Source organism: Euleptes europaea, chromosome 3, assembly GCF_029931775.1.
Source record: "Euleptes europaea isolate rEulEur1 chromosome 3, rEulEur1.hap1, whole genome shotgun sequence".
Taxonomy (NCBI): Eukaryota; Metazoa; Chordata; class Lepidosauria; order Squamata; family Sphaerodactylidae; genus Euleptes; species Euleptes europaea.
The window spans coordinates 105756779-105777098 of NC_079314.1; the positions used below are offsets into that span (position 1 = coordinate 105756779).

General features: G+C 41.6%; 1 protein-coding gene across 9 annotated transcripts in view; it reads left to right on the forward strand.

Annotated features, from left to right (window-relative positions):
• ERC1 (ELKS/RAB6-interacting/CAST family member 1) overlaps positions 1 to 20320 on the forward strand; it is a 228298-nt gene that overhangs the window by 184932 nt on the left and 23046 nt on the right. For 5 of the 9 annotated variants that reach the window (XM_056847361.1, XM_056847362.1, XM_056847363.1 and 2 more), the window contains one exon: positions 4521 to 4622. In XM_056847361.1, the coding sequence (XP_056703339.1) occupies positions 4521 to 4622 (102 nt within the window). Of the gene's footprint in view, positions 1 to 4520; positions 4623 to 6037; positions 6105 to 20320 lie in introns of all 9 variants that reach the window. The other 4 variants (XM_056847366.1, XM_056847369.1, XM_056847367.1 and 1 more) reach the window with 1 other exon arrangement.

Genomic DNA, 20320 nt, shown 5'->3' on the forward strand with positions numbered 1-20320 from the left:
TTCAGATTACACAAAAATGAGATAATATAGCTGAGATCATTGTTTCCAAAAGTCTTTATAGTGTGATGGGGAGACAGGGAGTGGAGGAGCTGGTTTGAATATCCCATCTTCATTCAGATCTTTGGTCGAGAGAATGATTTGAAAAGACCTCTGTGGCTGAAGTTAGCCATGTTTGGGCTCCGTGGCTACTTTGATAGTCAGGAGATAACGCTATAACCAGGACTATGATCAATCAAAGAACGTTTTGTGTTTTAGTTATCTGTCTCTTAACTCATTTGTGCAATGGTTACATTTATTACATTTGCTTGTTACCAAAGTGTCACTTGCCTTTTTTTGAGACATCGAAGGAAGTGTAAGCTTAGTTTAATAAGTGAACGCTTAACACTGTTAGAGGGAAAACTTAAAAGAAATTCCTTTTGATTCCATGGGACACTAGCATACTGCAGCTGCCACAGCCTTTTTCAAAGTGTGCCCTTAGCTTGCAGAAGTTAAAATCAACAAATCTGTTGATTTGCTATAAGCTTATAGCCATGGTTATAAATTATCCGAGGGAGAATCAGAAATGTTCTTATAAAAATGTTCATAGAATTGAATGAAATGTTCATACAGTTGAATAAGCTATGGAGGACTTTACAGTCACCTTTTTTCCCTAGTATCTTAGTTCATGTAGCCCGTATCAGAGTTTTGCTTTAGAGACCATAACCTTCTAGTTCATTGGTTCTTGTAGGTTATCCAGGCTGTGTGACCGTGGTCGTGGCATTTTCTTTCCTGACGTTTCGCCAGCAGCTGTGGCAGGCATCTTCAGAGGATTAACAATGAAGGATTGTTACTCCTCTGAAGATGCCTGACACAGCTGCTGGCGAAATGTCAGGAAAAAAAATGCCACGACCACGGTCACACAGCCCGGATAACCTACAAGAACCAATGAACTCTGACCGTGAAAGCCTTCAACAATACTTCTAGTTCATGATGATGGTAGTTTAATGTGACTTTAACCATGCACAAGAAATTTGAAATAAGCTTCATGATTGCTTCTGGGTTTGCATTTGTAATGCAGCTGATGGTGTATGAAGAAAACTGTAGAAAACATGTATTAGGAACAATATTTTAGAGATAAATATTTTAATGTGGATGGCAGAGGTTTAAGCAAGGTTCAAAGGCCTCCTCTTGGATGCATACACAGATAAATTGCAAAAAAGCTATGCAATATAAGCCTATTCATTATTATGGTTTTGTTTTTAACCTCATAATTACTATAGCAGTGTTGTCATCAACAGGATAGAGGCACCCTTGAACTAATGGATTTGATATTGTCTCACTGACAAGTCATGTCAGACTGACCTCATCTCATTTTTGAGAAAGTTACTACCTTCCTGGATCAAGAGAATGCTGTGGACATAGTTTATCTTGATTTCAGTAAGGCTTTTGATAAGGTTCCCCATAATTTTCTTGTTGACAAATTGGAAAAATGTGATTTAGATCCTATTAGATGGTCTTGACAGGCTGGGAAACTGGGCTAAAGCTAATAAAATGAATTTCAACAGAAATAAATGTAAAGTTCTGCATCTAGGTAGAAAAAAATCAAATGCATAATTATAGGATGGGGGAAGCTTGTCTTGGCAGTAGGATGTGTGAAAAGGATCTAGGGGTCTTAGTAGACTATACACTGAACATGAGTCAGCAGTGTGATGTGTTGGCTAAAAAGGCAAATACAATTTTGGGCTTTAACAAAAGAGGTATAGTGATGGTATCACTTTACTCTGCTCCAGTTAGACCTCACCTAGAGTATTGCGTTCAGTTTTGGGCACCAGGGAAATACCAATCATCACTTTGGGGTCAGGAAGCAATTTTCCTCCAGGCCAGATTGGCCAGGGATCCTGGTGGATTATTTTTAGGCTGGGCATCTTCTGGGCATGGAGTGGGGGCACTGGGGGTGTGGGGAGGAGGTAGTTGTTAATTTCCTTCATTGTACAGGGGGTTGGACTAGATGGCCCTGGTGGTCCCTTCCAACTCTATGATTCTATGATTATGAGCTGGCCAGAGATATAGGTGATTGTGGGGTGGGTGGGCGGTTCAATGTGGTATGAAAGAGCACTGCTAAATAGCTCCCTTGAATTGCTTTCTATAATCGAAATAGTGCTTTGCATTGCTTGCCCCTTGCAATCATTTTCAGTTGTGCATGAGCAGTGAAAAACCTTTCTGGAAGGTAGTTCGATTTTGCACTGAAAGTTTGAACTTACTGATGCATATTTTTTTCAGCCAGCCATGGAGTTCTCAACCTCAATCACTCAAGGCAGCATGGATATAACTGTGTTACTCATTTCTTTCCCATGGGATTTAGTGGTTAGACCACATGCTCTGTGTGTGAGAGTGTGTGTGTGTGAGAGAGAGAATGATGGGAAGAGAATAATGGTGTAAGAATTCTTATTTAGGGAATCTAAGGATATATGCATTTAATATAATATTTAATATAATTTAATGTAAGGATATAGTCTTCTAAGAATGTAGTGCATTTTCCCTTTTCCCTCTGCAGTCCTTAATGTGAATAGAATTCTTATGTCTTTATTCATACCCACCCTTCTCCTGAATGGAGACCTAAAGCAGGTTACAACATTCTCCTCCATTTTATCCTCACAGCAACCCTGTGAGGTAAGTTAGTCTGAGTATGTGTAACTGGTCCAAGGTCATCAAGCAAACCTCTATGGCAGAGTTGTGTAGTGGTTAGAGTCTGGCACTCTAACCACTACACAACATTGGCTTTTGAGTTGTATATTCACTTTACCCACTCACGTGTTGAACCACTGAATTCTTTTGTAGTATGGAAAAACTTTAAACAGTTTTGGTCAGAGAAGCTGTTTTAAGATAATTTTGGGCTGCATCCATTGTCCCAGTTCAGCACTGGTCCCTTTTGTTTGTTTGTATCACATATTAGGTACATAAATAAACCCAGATGTCTGTACCAGTCACTCCAAACCCACCTATCTCTACCAAGTTTATATATATTGATTAATGTAGCTATCAATATATATAATCTTCAGCAGGCCAAATCTGTGGATACGTAAAGCTGGAGTTTGGAGCCATGAAGAGACAAGATAGATCTTTCTACAAACCTGAAAAAGGCTTAGGCTTACAGGGGGAAAAACTGAAATCTAAAAAAATAAATTAAAAAATGACAGAAGCAGCGCCTGTAACTTTAAGAAACAAATGCCCTCAGTGGCTGTTGCTAGGTAACCACTACTTTACTGCCTGCCCTCAAGCCTTCGTTTCTGTCAGTAAAAGGCAAGGGGCAGGGCTCTTTCATGAGCTGTCTGGGCCTTTCAGTGAGGACTCACCAGGGCAGTGCCCGACCCCACTCACACATAAAAGCCAGTGTAATGCAGTGCTTAGAGTTTCAGACAAGGATCTGGGAGAGCGCACTCTACTGTGGAGTCTCACTGGTCGCCCTTGAGCCAATTACACATTCTCAGCCTAACTTACCTCACAGGGTTGTTGTGAGGATACAATGGAGGAGAGGAGAAGGATGTTAGCTGCTTTTGGTTCCCATTATGCAGAAAGGCAGGATATAAATTAAATAATATAGCTGGAGGTGGGAGATCAAAAGGTGTGTGGGTGGGAAGGAGAGAAGGAAGCAGGGAAAAGATGCAGGTACGGGGGTTGCCAGGAGGAGAGAAAGAAGAAGAGTTGGTTTTTATATGCCGACTTTCTCTACCACTTAAGAGAGACTCAAACCGGCTTACAGTCACCTTCCCTTCCCCTCCCCACAACAGGCACCCTGGGAAGTAGGTGGGGCTAGGAGAGCTCTAACAGAGCTGTAACTTGCCCAAGGTCACCCAGCTGGCTTTGTGTGTAGGAGTGGGGAAACAAATCCAGTTCACCAGATTAGCCTCTGCCGCTCACGTGGAGGAGTGGGGAATCAAACTCAGATCAGAGTCCACCACTCCAAACCACCGCTCTTAACCACTACACCACGCTGGCTCTCCATGCTGGCTGGAAAGAGGAAATAGTGTGGGGAAGGGGATTCAGGGGAATGTGAAGTGGCCCCCTCAAGTCCTTATGGATTCCTTACCACAAAACTGGGCCCAGCCCAGTGGCTGGCACTACACAACTAAGCCATATAGTCTGGCAGGGGAAGGGAAGGAGGAAAAGCTGAAGACAGTGGGGCAGATAAAAGTAGATTGGCTTTTGGGTGGGAAGAAGAGAGGGAAGCAAGAAAAGGGGAAGGGCTATGGAGGCTTTCAGAGAAAGAAAAGAGGAAATAGTTGAGGAGGGGGAAATGAGACACCCCCTGAAACTCCCTGCAAGTCCCCCACTTATAATAAGTATAATTTTGTGCAGTATAATCACATTTTCATAGTTTGATTTTTTTCCCAATCTTTTGCCTTTAGCAGGTGTTTCCTGTGACTTGTCCATATGGAATCTGTTTCTGAAGTCAGTTTAAATCTGAATTAAATATTGTGTGGTGCTTACTAAGCTATATATAGCAGGAAATGTAAATTGATATTCTTTTTATTTTTCTATAGACACAAAATCGCATGAAATTGATGGCAGATAACTATGATGATGACCACCTCAAATCGTCATCTCATTCCAACCAAACTAATCATAAACCCTCCCCAGATCAGGTAAGATCTATCACTTTAAAGTGGTCTATGCTTATTATTTTTGGTTAACCCTAATGTTTGTAGTATCTTGGAACAAAAACAGCTCTTCCTAACTGGAATTAGAAGAGTGAGCTTGCTGTGTTTATCACATAGATTTATTTAATCTTGTATAAATAGTAAAATCATTTGATTTTACTATTTAAGAAGTATTGTTCTGGAATAGATTGTATGTCCTATCTTTTTTGCAGTGATTTCACGTGAAAAGTATGCCACACTGCTTATCTTCCTGGAAACCTACACTCACTGATTAAATCTACAGCCTTGTTGCTTGGCTGTAAGGGAGAAATTGTCTTGATTCCCCATGAGGAAACCACAGCCTGTGCACTAAAGGACAGCACACTGTTCCCACACAAGCTCAATGAGGCCTGACTTAAAAGGGAATAAATTTATAATTTCTAATATACAGTCTGCCTTCACTGACTAGACTGGAATGTGCTTCAGAGCTATCAAAGGGCTCTGCAAACCCTGTAGGTAGCACAAGAGCCAACTAATAAGAAAGATTTTGCCAATCTATCAATATTTGCCAACTTAGCTAAAATATTAGTAAATATTGTTTGGTTCCTGCCTGGCTGATGAAAGGAAACAGCCTGAAACACTACCGTATGTTGGATTTGGAGGGAGTATATCCTAATCCATTTACGTTATGAGTCCATGTGTGCAGAAGACCCGGAAAATGCTTGAAATTATCCTATGATACAAAAAGCATTGCTTCAGCTACTTTCAAAGATGATATTGAGAGAAAAAGATGAGGGATCATGGTGGGTGAGTGTGCTGGAAAGACAAAGTGCTACAGTAAAAAGTGAAATAATGACCACTTGTAAATTTTCTCTCCCCAGCACTTCCTATCATGCTGGGTTTTAAAATTAAAAATGAGCCAATCAGTAGACTGAGACTTCCAAGCAGTTCTTTGGAGATGTCAGCAATATTTGTCATGGTGGAGCAACAGCATTGATGTTGTAGATTAAAGCAGCGCTTTTCAGTTCTCAATTTCCTGGAGAATAGAATGATGTTTGTTTTGCACATTGAAAAGGAGCAAGAGCATTTACGTAATGTAAGTGATATATGACTCAAAGAAAAACAGATCCTATGAGAATGAGGTTTCAGTTAACAGTAGAAAAGCTTGGACATAGTGGTAGATTGAATCTGCTTTCAGCATATTTAAACTATGAGAAATTGATAGTTCAAGGCACCCAGGGATGAATATAGTGATTTCAAGATATTTGAAAGCATCAACATAGTCAATGCAAGGAATTAGAAGCTTCTTTTTTCTACCACTAGAGCGCTATTCTTGTGTGTGGTTTAAATACTAACTAACTCTTTATTTCATTCCCATGCTGCTCTGGGGCTTTTCCCCCTTGTCTTCTCTCAACCAATAGGATGAGGAGGAGGGTATTTGGGCATAGCCAATCAGCTGCTCTTAGTTCAGCCATTTTGTTCAGAACGGTGAGAATCGGCTTTCTTTTCCAGTAGAAAAGTTTCCCATGGTCACTCTTGCATCTTGCTTCTGTGTGATTCATGAGGTTTGGGTGTCTTTCCTTTCCTTTTCAATGTGGCCTTTGCATGTAGATGTTTTTCCTAATTGTCCGTTGTACATTTTTATTTTATTTTTTAATCTCTGTTGAAACTTGTTACTGTTCTGTGTGGCATTGTGGGGATAAGCTCCCAGAGCATGTGATTGAATTTATATGCTAAGCAACAGCATGATTCAAGTTGGATCAGGAAATGTGTTCCCTGTAATTGAGCAGTACAGTTTAACCATAGTTACAAATACTTGCAGTCGGAAAACTCTTGCAACAAAGCTGTACACTCTAAATATTTCATTTAAAAAGCAGATGAGTAACGAGTGACCCAAGAGGTCATTTCCCCATTGTTTAAGTTACAAGATTTGAGCACAATGATCTGTGCTGTTGAGATTGCTGCAGGATTGTCAGGTGACCCCCAGTTTAACTTTAAACGGTTAATGAAACAAAAGGGGATTTGGAGAAGATTAATAGTAACTTGATGGCAGAAATAACTCCAACTTCTCTGCACGCATTCTGCCTAATTGCCTTGTTAAATATATATTGTTAAATTGTTCAGATCCTTCATTCCAAGTCCAATTATTTGGCAAGCCCAATCCATCTGTGACAGGGTCAAACTTTTAATTTCACAACCTGAAGGTTGAATTGGAAATTCCTCTTTGAAAAAAAAAAGTGATTTATTCATGCTCACTGGTGATCTCATGCCCCTTTGGAGTTGCTTCTCTGCCATGTCTATGTGTTTGTATATGGTGTTAAGCTGTTCAAGATGATTAAGAAAAAATGAAAGTATTTGCAGAAGAATGCCAACAAGGGTAAGATGAGGTAAGTTGATGGGAAAATGAGGAATTAACTCAAAGTAGAAGCTGTTCAGGCTAGTTTTCATCATAAAATGAAAATGGTGCGGCAGATATTGCTGAGAGGGGGTTACAAATGAATTCACCATGCACCGAGAAGACGGGGGTGGGGAATGCATGCTTGTTCTAGTCTCTAAATATGACTTGTCATTCTGTCAGCAGAGTGTGAATGGATTGTTCTTGTTTGTTACTGGACCTGATTATTGTTATTCTGTCCTGTTACTATGGAAAACCAAACTGCCACAACAGATAAATAGGTGACGACATCCCTGGGACATTAGGGATTGTTTACCACTCCTTTGCTGAGATCTAAATCTTACATCTGAAATCATAAGAAGTGAGTACAAGGGTAAACCAAGGGTGATGCAAAAAAGGATTAGAAAAAAAAGACTTGCAGAATATGAAAGTGAGAATAGACAAGGGAGGAGGAAAAATTGACTGCTTTAGAAAGTGGAAATGTTTGTCTTACTGGCATGCAAAGTGTGTGAAATATTAATATATCCAGAGCTGTGCCTTCCACCCTTTTATATGCATCAGGGTTGAGCTAGCCTCCGCCTTGTTCTATGTATGTATTTATAACCCACCTTTCTGATCAAAAAGAACACACAAGGTGTCTGACAAGCATGAAATGTCATTTTAAAAGCATAAACATCAAATGGTCAATCAGTAATTAATAAAAGAGCACCAGGTTGCAGCTTGAGCAGTCAGGGGGTGGGTCTGAACCGATAGAAAAGCTCCACCCTTCAAGGAAAGTTCTCCCCAGGCAAAATACAGCACAGCACCCAGTTAAAGCTCCTTTTTGATGGATTCAGCAGGCTGGTGCTGAGCAGGGTCTAGGCCTTCCATTGTCACTGAGACAGATCAGAAGGTTTAGGGTGAAAGGGATTATTCCTTCAGTGTAGCATATCCAAGGTGAGGCTTCTTACCTGATAAACCATCATGTTACATCTAACCCTAGAGCTCCAGGCTACATGCATATGCTGGAGAAGCCAAGTCTTACAGTAGTGGATCTGGAAGCAAAGGTTATTGCTAGTAGTACTGATAGGAACTCTCCAGGTAGCAAGGAGAAATAAAAGGGCTGCAGCAGTCATAGGAGATATAGTATATAGAAGGTCTCGTTCCATTGGCAACTTGCAGTGTGTGTGTGTTAAGTGCCATCACTTAACACACTTAAGCTTCCGAATCATGGCGACCCTACGAATCATTGTCCTCCAAAACGACCTCTCCTTAACAGCCTTGCTCAGGTCTTGCAAATTGAGAGCTGTGGCTTCCTTTATTGAGTCAATCCATCTCTTGTTGGGTCTTGCTACTGAACTTATACTCTTCTTTGAAAAACCACTGTAAGACTAACAGATTCCCCTGAAGAAGACTCTTGGGCGAAACATGTAGGGAATTTTATCTGAGTAAGATGCCTTATACTTAATCACACCATTGATCTCTCAATATCAGTATAGCCCTCAACCACTCAAAAGTGTCATGTGCTTTTAAATGCCACTGATTTCCACTGCTGCTCTTTAAGCCTGGCATTCTCTCCCAGAACATTTACTGGGTGCTACATATGTTTCTCCAACCCTTTTCAAAACTCTTCTCAGAATCCTCCTCTTCTATAGTTTTCATCCCAAGTGGTAATGAAGTCTTAGAACAGGGAACAGGTATTTGCTCACATCAGTCCTTCTGTTAATCTTTGCATTGCTCATTTCTTTCACTCTCAAAGTGTGCATATTCCATTACTCTGTAAAGGTTTGTGTAGCTTGATGTCTTTCCCCCATATTTCGCCTCCTAGCCCAGCCAGAACTAGTTAGGTTATCAGGCCACATGTGGTTTCTCCGCTCAGCCATTCGTACTAAACAGGCCCTATAGTTGAGACAGTTCCTCTCAAGCTCCTTCCTTCTGTAGAGCCATCAAAAGACTTTAATGTAACAGGTGCCATTATCACATAATCTCCTTAGAAGTCACTCTTTGGAAGCAGATTTTATGTGCCATTGCCAACCCCCTGGAGCCATGGATATCCATGTTTCCAGAGCAAAACATTTGGGTTTGCATGTAAATTCCAGGAATTAAAATCTGGAAGTGAATTGTGTTCTTGTTAGAGCAGCTTGGAGTGACCAAGAAATTGGGCTCCGTTGCTCATAATAATCCAATTTTTCTAAGAAGTGAACATTTTGGCAAGGTTTAATTCATTTTTTTAAGTGCAAAGGTTCCCATGTGTATCTGTAGAAACAAGACAAATATTACTTATATATCTATAGAAACAATGACTAAATATTTCAGAACAGCAGATGTCAGATTCTTCTGTTTGTAAGGAATGTCCAAGATGACATTTTAAAAAATAATAATTTTACAATGATAGTTATATCTAAATTTGCTGTCAGCAATGTATGCCTTTGTCATGGTAGTTCAATGGTTATGCAAAACTTTCAGTGGAATGTAGTTTAAGGACTGTACTCCCTGGGAAGAGAATACCAGAAATGCAGAAAACCACAGCAATAAACTACCGTATATACTCGTGTATAAGCCGAGTTTTTCAGCCCAAAAAAAGGGCTGAAAAAGCCGGCCTCGGCTTATACGCGGGTCAATACGGTAGAGGGGGGAGGGGGGAATTTACCGCCGTCATCGCCGCCGGGCCCGCACACCTTTCCCCGGCCGGCAGCAGCTTTCCTGGGCCGGCAAGAGGCCCCTCCAGGCCGCGCCGCTGCCGCGCCCGGGCCGCTCCCAGCAGCCAGCAGCAGCCTTCCTGGGCCGGAGAGAGGCCCCTCCAGGCCCCTCCAGGCCGCTGCCGCGCCCGGGCCACTCCCTGCAGCCGGCAGCAGCCTTCCTGGGCCGGAGAGAGGCCCCTCCAGGCCGCGCCTCCGCCTACCGCGCCCGGGCCGCTCCCTGCAGCCGGCAGCAGCCTTCCTGGGCCGGAGAGAGGCCCCTCCAGGCCGCGCCTCCGCCGCTGCCGCGCCCGGGCCGCTCCCTGCAGCCGGCAGCAGCCTTCCTGGGCCGGCAAGAGGCCCCTCCAGGCCGCGCTGCTGCCTCTCCCTGCAGCCGGCAGCGGCCTGGGGGGGCCTCCTGCAGGCACAGGAAGGCCGTTCCGCCGCCGATTCGCCGCGTCTCCCGGTGAGTAGGGGGTTCAGGGGATCTTCCCCCTCCCCCCCTTGGATGGCACTGGGGTTGGGGTGGGTCGGGAGGGCCCGGGAGGCCGGCGGGAGGGCGACCTGGGGCAGGGGCGACATCATCCCTGCGCTCTAAAATGGCAGCCGCCATTTTAGAGCGCAGCATTGCCGGTAAAGGGAATTTCTTATTGATCCTCGGCTTATACGCGGGTCAATAAGAAATTCCCTTTTCTGGCCTCAAATTTGGGGGGGTCGGCTTATACTCGGGTCGGCTTATACCCGAGTATATACGGTAATCTGCATTCACAATATTAAATGTCCAAGTAAAGACTGGAAAACACAATGCACGTCAAGGGATGTTATTAATGCATTCTGCAGCAGCTGCAACCTCTGGTCAATCAAAGCTAATGCCTGTGAAAATTACGTTGTGGAATGCCATCATCAAAGTTAGAGCGTCAGGTTGTTTGCATATGAATTAAGAAGTAGTGAGTCACATTATTCTCTCAAGTTAGAGAAGATGTGTTCCTGGTTTTCCCCAATGAAGTCCCAGGTGCATGTTATTATTATTATTTAGGCATTGCAAACATGAGTAAATAGGGGATGTTGGACCCAATCATTTAGCATTATCCCTTTTTCTCTACTACCATTCTTTCAAGATGCCAAAGCCCTTGTTAGAGTTCACTGTGGATACTCCGTTTCATCACCATCCATGACTAATAAGCCCTGTGATGTCAGGATCTGGATTAAAAGGAAAACTAGTCCTCTCATCACTCTCAACTATCAGTGTTACTTGACTTGTATTCTTGTATATTGATGGAAAGCAGGGGACAGAATGAAGCTCCACAGTAAAGACCATTTAGATGTGAGCTAGCAAGCATCGTCACCTTTGGAACCCTTCCCATCAGGGAATTACAGAAGTACTGAAAAACAATCATACCAGTTGAGTCATCAGAAGAGGCAGCTGCAACCTCAGCACTTCATTTGTCTTTCCTGAGAAACTGTACCCAGGTTTGCCAAATATGTTTGTAATGACTTCTCTAGGGTGATGCTTTATAAATAAGTATATAATGTGTGTGTGTAAAGTGCCTTCAAGTCGCAGCCAATTTATGGCGACCCCTTTTGGGGTTTTCATGGCAAGAGACTAACAGAAGTGGTTTGCCAGTGCCTTCCTCTGCACAGCAACCCTGGTATTCCTTGGTGGTCTCCCATCCAAATACTAACCAGGGCTGACCCTGCTTATCTTCTGAGATCTGACGAGATCAGGCTAGCCTGAGCCATCCAGGTCAGGGCAAGTATATAATAATAGGATGCAATTTCTAACTGATGGACTCTCATAAAAGAATGTTGGTGAACCCAGAAACCTGTAGCATCTCCATGTTCTGAAACTGCAGGGTGACTGCTTATATTGATTCTTCCCAAAAACAGAAAATAGGAAGCTGGGTGGTGACTGGATATAGTTTTTAAGCAGATTTAATGATACCCCTTGGTTCACTTAAAATGTGATTTATGCAACAAACACAGGTTAGTTTGCTTCTTGCCTTCCTCCCAACTCTCACCATCCTCCCTGTACCAACTTGTCTGTGGCCAGGCAGGCATGAGAGATGGTGTTACTCAAAAAAAAAAATTAGTTTCTGAATTCAGAGGTCTCAAATAATACAAATTATGGTTAACAAACCAGTTGGAAATCCCAGTGCGGACCTAGTTGGCTAGGTAGTCTGCATTCAGGCATCATGGCTAACCAGAGTTTGATCATAGGACTTTTCTTGTACCATCTGAATTAAGTCTAAGTAATATATATTTAAGACACTCGATATTCTATAAATGTAAATAATTTCACTAAATCTGTGCCCACTAACAAACCATGGAACTACACAGACTTTTATTTCTAAGGAGCTTTCAGTGTAACAGATTTGTAAATGATCCTGTCCAGCAGAAGATTTGGTTTACATGTATTATCTGTACTAAACATCTATTTACCCCCACCCAATACATTATTTTAAAGATGATGTTCCTTAAACCAGATTGACTGCTGCATCCAAATAACAGGACCTTGTTTAATTTCTGGTCATAAACCTAGATTAAGAACCCAGTTTAGAAGCAATTTCTATATCCAAGAAAGCTTCTAGGCACCTGGGTGGGAGAGGTATACTCCCCCCACACACACACACACCCAATCCTGTTGCCCGCTACTGCTCATAGCAGTTGTGAAGGAATTTTTTTTAAAAAACCATGATGCCAGCTGTAGCGTCACATCACTTCTGGTAAAAGCTGAAAGTGACAAAGATCAGTTCTAGGAATCCCCATAAACGCCATGGGTAAAATAATAAATCAGAAAATTGGAAGTCTTTTTAGAAATGTACAGCGAAATATGGTTAATTTTACTATGGTGGTAGTGTCTTAATCAAGTTATCATAATGCCAGCATAGATGTTAGCCACCCTGAGTCCGGCTTTGCCTGGAAAGGGTGGGGTGCAAATAAAATAAAATAAATGAAATAAATAGTCGATGGGGTTTTAAGAGTGGAACTCTGTTCAGCATGGCGCTGTTAATGTTGCATCTGAATCTTATCTAAATGAATACTTGGGTTACTTCTCTACTCCGCTTTTCATGAATAGAATGTAATAGTGAATATGGGAAAAAGAGAAGGTTGGTTCTAGATTTGTATGGGTTCTTTAATCTGGGTTAAAGAACAGTTTATATATGTAACGTCTGTAGTAATCTCAACAAAATAGAGTGTTATGCTTTCCAGGCCCCGTTCCAAGCTATAGCTTGACCTCTACAGAGTCCACATCTTTTAATAAACTAAGACGTTTAATCTATTAAATGCTGTGAATGGGTGGGAATAAATTCTAGTCCTGCTGCAAATAAATCTGAAAGAATGTTCTGAATCAGCTCATTTTACCTAAAGGTTTTATCATTCCATTACAGAACATCCCAATCTGTTTTACTGCCCATTGCCAAATCTGCCAAGCATTCTTTAAAGATAATCTTCCGTCTGTTATTCCACTGGGCAATCCTTTCCTCAAATTTAATTCCACCATTTAGAGTGTCGTGACCTTCCTGTTAACCGATTCTCATGTTTCTTGTTTTTTCATTTTGGTTATTTTTAATCTCATGCTACATAATTAGTTAAAGGGTAGCTATCAGTCTTGAAATAATACAGTGGTGAAATAATAGTGAACTTTCTTGATTTTTCTTCCTAATTCTGGTGTCTGATGATATAGCCTCCAGCAGTAATTGTGCAGACTTTGATTATGGGATGAGTAAACAGATTTAACTGAGGTGTGGCTGGACTGCATCACACCCCTGTATTACATTCACAGGTCAAGAACATATATTTCCCAAAAACATTTTAAATAGGTGGTTAGGAACATTGTGAAGAGGATGAATTCTAATATCAAACTAATTTGCAAGAAAGCCTTGAGCTGATTTTATTCAAAACAGTTACTCTTAAACTCTGGTGTTAATTTGCATGTAAAGATGGGGAATATCACTCAAAATCCTTTGTTTATATTTGGGTCTATAGATTATCATAACAATTTTATGTTAATGGTTAATGGTTTGTCTTTATTGACATAATGGTCTGATTTTGTGGAAGAAGAGGCATACAAGTTACCATGTTGTCTACTAAGAAGTAATAGAAAAATGCTTGTCTTTTTATTCTGTTAGCTTGACCTCGTCTGGGGTGAAGGCTTTAAAGAGCACTGTCAAACACAAATTGTCATATAAAATTCAGATAATTAATGAGCAACACAATGTGTAGGTCAGGTACACAATAGCAATGTTTGTTTGTTGTACGGCATTTGTTACTACTATTCTCTCCATGGGGACCCAAAGCAGTTTATAAAACTACCAATTCAAACATCTAAAGTAAGCAAACAAAAACAAAGGGGCACACTAAACATTCTGGGCCTGTTTGGGATTCGCTGTGCTGGTCCATCAAGGCCACAGGCTGTGAGCCCTGGGCCCTTTGACTCATATTTCTTGTCACACCCAGGCTTGAATTACCTCTAAGAGGAAGGCAACAAAAGCTTAGTCAGCTCATACACAGCTGGCAGCCATATTCCCCACAATTCCCTCACTTGGTCTTTGCCAAAGGCTTCTCGAATGCAGATTCAGTTTATCATTACCCCTTGTTAACACACAAACTTGTAACTGTTATATGCTGGAAAGGATCTGAAAATTAGAGACTTTTTTCCCCAAAGATCTCTAAGTTGTTGTTGTTTAAGCTGAAACCAAGAGGCCACTGTGTCATCAGCCCCACACATCATGTTGCCCACCCCTTCAGTAAAGAAAGAAAGTGAGCTCTCTTGACTATATGTAAGCCTAGTGTCTATGTAGTAATCCCTTTTAATCATTCCACTGGAAAGGAGTAACAGATAAATAAATGGATTTAGGAGCAGGAAAAGCAAATTTTTAAAGTGGATGCAAGGTTTGATTCTCTGGAAAAGAACCACCAGTGGACATTCTAATTTCTTTCTCAGTGCTTTTCTCAAGGATTCAGTCTTTTTACATCAAGAGGACCTTGTCAGCATAAATGGAGCAGCCTACTACCCCTTATCACCTTGAGGTCCTATCCAAACAGCTTTCAGAGTGAAGTAAAAGTATCTGTTGTTTCTCTTCCTAAATTCATCAGGAACTAATAGTTGTGCACCCTTGGTATGTCTGTCCTTGCCCACACTTAAACTAGCACAGGAAAAGGGGTTTCTTTGCAACAGCTTTTTGCAAAAACTAGGTTTTGTGGTTCTTAACGTTGAACAGTATGACATTAGCTCTGTCATCACACAATTTCTCACTCCCCTCATCTTGAAATATTACTTTGTTTCAGTTCCATTTAGTGCTCTGCCAATTTCCAGAACATTTTTGAGAAAAGAGGAAAAGCTGACATACACACACAAAACAGCATTTGATGTTGCCATGATCTGATCTCGTCTTCAATCCTGTAGAGCGAGTTCTGTGTTCCTTCATTTAGGTGGGAGAAAAACCACTTCCAAGGTTGTGAAGCTCGAATCACACATAGGATGAGTGGTGGTGTTGGTTTTGCTTTTGGTGTACCATGAAAGTTGTCCTGAAAGATTCTAAACAATTAGGGTACTTGACATCAGCTAAGCGCTGTGCACATTGAGTTGTCTGCTGTGCCAAAGTATCTCAGTTCTGAAACATAATAAATCTGCTATTCTAAACCCCACTGAGATCAGAGACCTTTGTAAGTTGATTGCTGTTTGTGATGTGGATAGATGTGTGTGGATGCTTGCATGAACTCAGGTTCTCTGAAAGTTTTTCCCTAGGTGACATATTAAGAGCCTTCCCACAGAAGATTTTTCTATGAGTGCCATTGGAGAATATAGCAGTCGTTCTTTTAAGATTTCCAGTTTTGTGCACGTGTGTGTTTCTTCTCAAATGTTTGGCTAGTTCCCAAGTGGAACGCAGCAAGCTTTGGAAATTATTAATCCATGGGATTTGTTCATGGTGTATAAAAACTTCAGAAAGAATTTGCTGATTTATTTTCTGATTGACTCTGGCAGTGATGAAGCCAGGAGAAATAGGAGAGTCAGTTCAACCAGCATTCTTAAAACAATGGCTTCCTGGGATGTTGAGCACAGAAGAAACAAGCCTAGGGGTGACTGATGTATTAAACCTCTGTAGGGGGCTTTTCCAGAAGATTCTGAGTCTAGCATGGCTAGAATAGAAATGAATTGCGGTCTCGGAGAGGGAGGGGGAGCTGAGAAATTCGTACTGTATAGGTGGAAGTCCCTCCGCCCACAGAAACACTGTGCTAGGTCCAACCGAGGTTGAGTATCTTTGGACGCAAAAATGTTTGCTCCTGTATATTACAGTTTATTAACTGTGCTTAATAAAATAAATGTTGGCAGTCTGTCCATTAAGAACATTGTCAGCATTGATATAAAATAAGGTAAACTGGCATAGCGTATGAACCAGCTTCTATGGATGTGTTTAAATGTATTCTCGATACAGTCAAAATTCCTGTTAAAGTCAGCTTTGCTAGGTTTTTATTTTGCTTCAGCAGAAACACATTTTAAACTTGGTGGTGTTGAATAAATACTGCTAGCTTGGGCAAAGAAATGGATTCTCATAGTCACTGAGTAATTATAGAGAGGTTATTTTGTAGAATATTCTGGTTAAATCTGATCAGTCCATTATGCTCCTAGACAGTCTTTAGGCTGTACAAACACTTGTAACCCATCTCGGCAATCCCATCTAGCTCTGCCTTTCTGCCTGGCAGGTGCTTTTGCATCCTCTTGAGATAAGCCGGTGGCTGCTCTGCAGTTTTGGGAAGCACTAAGATTTTAGCTAAGTGGTCAGCTCAAATTAGATGTGGGAGAGAAAGAGATAAGGACATCACTTGCTTCTGTGAGTTAATGCATCCCAAGGGAAAGGAAGGAACTGCTCTGGGAGCTCTTCTGTTCTCCAAGACGACAAAACAGCCCTTCCCAAAATAAGCATCAGTAATCAAACTTGGAATCTTTCAACAAGTGCTTTATCCGTGGATAAAATACTCTTCAGTTTCCAATTTAAATCTTTTAATCTCATAAATTAGATAATACTAGTAGTTACGAGAAAAACTGACAAAGAAACATTTTGGTTTGGGCCTTTTTATTTTTTATCTTTAGCTTCTGAAATTGGAATCTACACATCCTGTCTGTATCTAGTAAAGCCCACCATTGGAATGCAGAACTAACTAGACAGACAATTGTGTATTTTGTAAGATGCTAATTTAAAATTAACGGTGTTTCCATTCTAGGCCCCTTTACATCTATCGAAGATGACAAACTTGGAAAAGTTGAAGGAGACTTGGGTGTCATTTTGGCATAATGTGCCAGTTTGGAACATGCGATGTTGATCTAGTTAATACCGTGTTTCCCCGAAAATAAGACATACCCATAAAATAAGCCGTAGCAGGATTTCTAAGCATTTGCGCAATATAAGCCATACCCTGAAAATAAGACATAGTGATAGGCATGGCTATGCAGCATACCAAGACTTCCTGCCAGTTCGCTGTTCCCGGAGAGTTTCCTCGGCCTCAGACCACTTGTCCTGTAGCCCTGCCCGTTTCCCCCTGCCATGCCCATTCCCAGGCCGTGCCCACCCATTGTTCAGCTGGTCGGCGGTCCACGGGGAAGGCCAAGGGCCTTGCCTCCCAGAAGGCCATTCCCCGCCTGGTTCGATTTGGTGCCAGCCGTGACGGAGGTCTGCTGGCCTGGCCGGGAGGCTCCCTCTGCACCGGGGCACAGAGGGAGTGAAAGTGAAAGTAAAAGTCTCCTCAGTGTAGTGAGGAGCAGGACGCTGTGCTTTAGGTATTGTGTGTCCTCAGGGGGAAGAAGTAAAGCTCTCTCCCCCAGCACCATCCAGCAACAGTCTGTGGTCTCTCTCATCCCACACAAACACCAGGGGATAGGGGAAAAGCTTCAGCAAGCAGTCTGCTACTGAGCCCGGAGAGATCCCATTGGAGGAATCGCATTTGTAGAATGATTTTGTTTTATTTCCGTAAAATCTGGGATGATCATCCCAATCAAACTTAAATGTAGATTGTTGTACCATACTTAATAAAAATAAGACATCCCCTGAAAATAAGCCATAGTGTGTCTTCTTGAGGAAAAATAAATATAAGACAGTGTCTTATTTTCGGGGAAACACGGTATCAGAATTCGGCGTATGTCTTTGGACTGAGCAGCTGTTTCTTCCTGGTTCTCTGATACAAAGGAAAGATGGCATTTCGTGTTTGAACTTTGGATCTGTCAGCCCTAGCCATTCTGACAGTCTTTCCTTTTTGCCCTCTTAAGTTTTTTTTAAAAAGTATATTGATGCTGAAACTGTCTTGTGCTTCGGACCTACTTTCATGTACGATTTTGAGACAATGGTCATTTATGCATGGCCGCTGTAACCTCCTTTATTCACCTTTTCAGCCAGGATCAAAGTTACCCGGGCTGGGGAAAACTGTATACATTGGCTGGAATGACCAGGGATGAAACTGTGTGCTAATGGAGGCATAAACACAGAAAAAAGCAGTCTCCCAAGTTCAAATCAAGTCCCACCCCTTTAAATGCTGCTCTGTAATTGGCTGGCTTCGCAACTCACCCTGAGAGAAGACCTCCTTCCACCTGAGACCCAACTGCCGCATAAAAAAGCATTTTAAGAACAAAAACTGAGCAATCTGAAAGAAAGGGGGGGGAAATCCAATCCCCGTTTTTAAAAAGCCTTTCTTTTGCTCAGAAAGAGCTCCGAGGTAGCAGGAAGCACTTGAATCCCTGCCTCTTTACACTGCTTCGTGATTGGCTGTAAGAGAAGCCAATCTTCTGTGCTTCTCCTGTTTGGCAGCCTTGAAGAAGGATTTGGAAAAGGGTGGGGCGAAGCTCAACCTAAGAAAGGTGTACGTTCGCTCTGTGGCTTTGGAATGAGCCAGGAAGAACGGTTTGATTCAGCCCCCTCAAGAGGAATGAGAAAAGCCGGGTTCGTTTTGCGTCGAAACAGCGTTGAACTTCCAAGGAATGAGGTAACGTGCATTCCCAAAAAATTGATCCTGCCTGAAACAGGGAAGTAAGGAGGGTTAAGCGACCATGCATAAAACACCAATGTAGCTGGCAAAGGTGTCCAATACTATCAAACTTGTAATGGCAAGTAATGTTGCAGTTAGTCACCAACTTGAATGTGTGGGTTTTAGTTGTGAGCCACCTTAATTGAAGAACAGAGAGGATATTTTAAATGAATGAGTGAAATTTAGGGAAGGAATTTCCCCCAAAATTTCCTGATTCTCCTCACCCACATTTAGAATGAGTGTCCATAAAATCCTATGTTTCATGAAAACAGGAAGAGAAGAACCATGATATAGGAGAGACAAAAAACAGCATGCAAGATGAAGTGAAGGCAAGATTAAATTGGAGCTGCTGAAGGGATGATAAGAAGTATTAGGATAGAAGGGATTTTTAAATTCCTCAGTATTTTGGCTGTATACTCAAGGAAAGTAACATTGCCAGACCATATTATGTACCGTTTTCAACATACCAGTTCTAGCGCTCAGATAGGTTGAGAACTGCTGACACTGACTTGTTCAAAATTTTAAAACCTCCTTTTAACCTCAATATTTATTTATTTATTTATTTTTATGCCAATAACGGTCTGATTTGATTTGATTTGAACTGCTGACACATATTCCAAATTAGAACATTCAATTACAGTAGCTAAACTTAATGGAGATGTGTCACAACATGGCTTCACTTTGCAGTAAAACCTACAGGACTGGAGTTGCTAACAAAATATCTTTGTGTATTCTTTGTGGCATACCTATTACTTACTTGCTAAAATGGTAAGCCACTACTGCAGGCCTGCTAATGTGAAGGGTTTGTGACATCTCATAGGATGGCCAGTGTTGCTTCTCTTTGGTGCAATCATCTACAAACATCGTGTTGGTAACATTTCTCTGCTTTCCTTGTTTTAGCCTGTCAAAGCCTTCTCAAAAACTCTCCCCTGTCATTTGGTCCTTTCCTTTGGCCTACAGCATGGCCTTTTTAAATGTAAGCTCCCTCACAGATAGGTTCTGTTCTATGCTGTTTCTTTATACAGTGCTAATATGCTAATCCTAATGTACTATAAACAGGATTCTACAGTCTTACTGGGAAAGGGTTTTGACGCCACTAATCTGTAGCTTTCAGCTCCTCTTGTTGCACAGCCTTTAATCCATTCAAAGAGTGTTGGAAACATAACAAAGGAACCAGAGCAGTTGTGTGTTTGTGGATGCTGCTGAAAGTCCTACCAGCACCTGTTTCTGTTGATTGAGAGATTATCACTCTTCCACGTTCATTAGTAGGGTTAGGGGGATACAACTGGAAAGACACCTTGGGCTGCTGACAAACAGCAGGTGCAGCTGCAGATTTGCCTGCATGTGAACAGTTTGGAGGTTGAAATTTTGCAGCTGACAGCCATTGGCAATGCAAAACTTGTCTCTTTTTTTAAAGGGACTGTCCTTTTATATTTATCAGAGTTTAATAGGCCATACATCAGCTGACCCTTAACTGTGTTCCTCTACCAAAATGACTTTCTCAAACCCCAAAGTAGTTTTAAATAATATTCTAGCTAACAGGAAAGAATTTGTTGTTGTTGTTAAAATGTGTCATCTTGGTTATGTTCCCCTTTCAAGTCAAACAAAAGGTATTGTGTGCAACTCCTTTTGAGTAG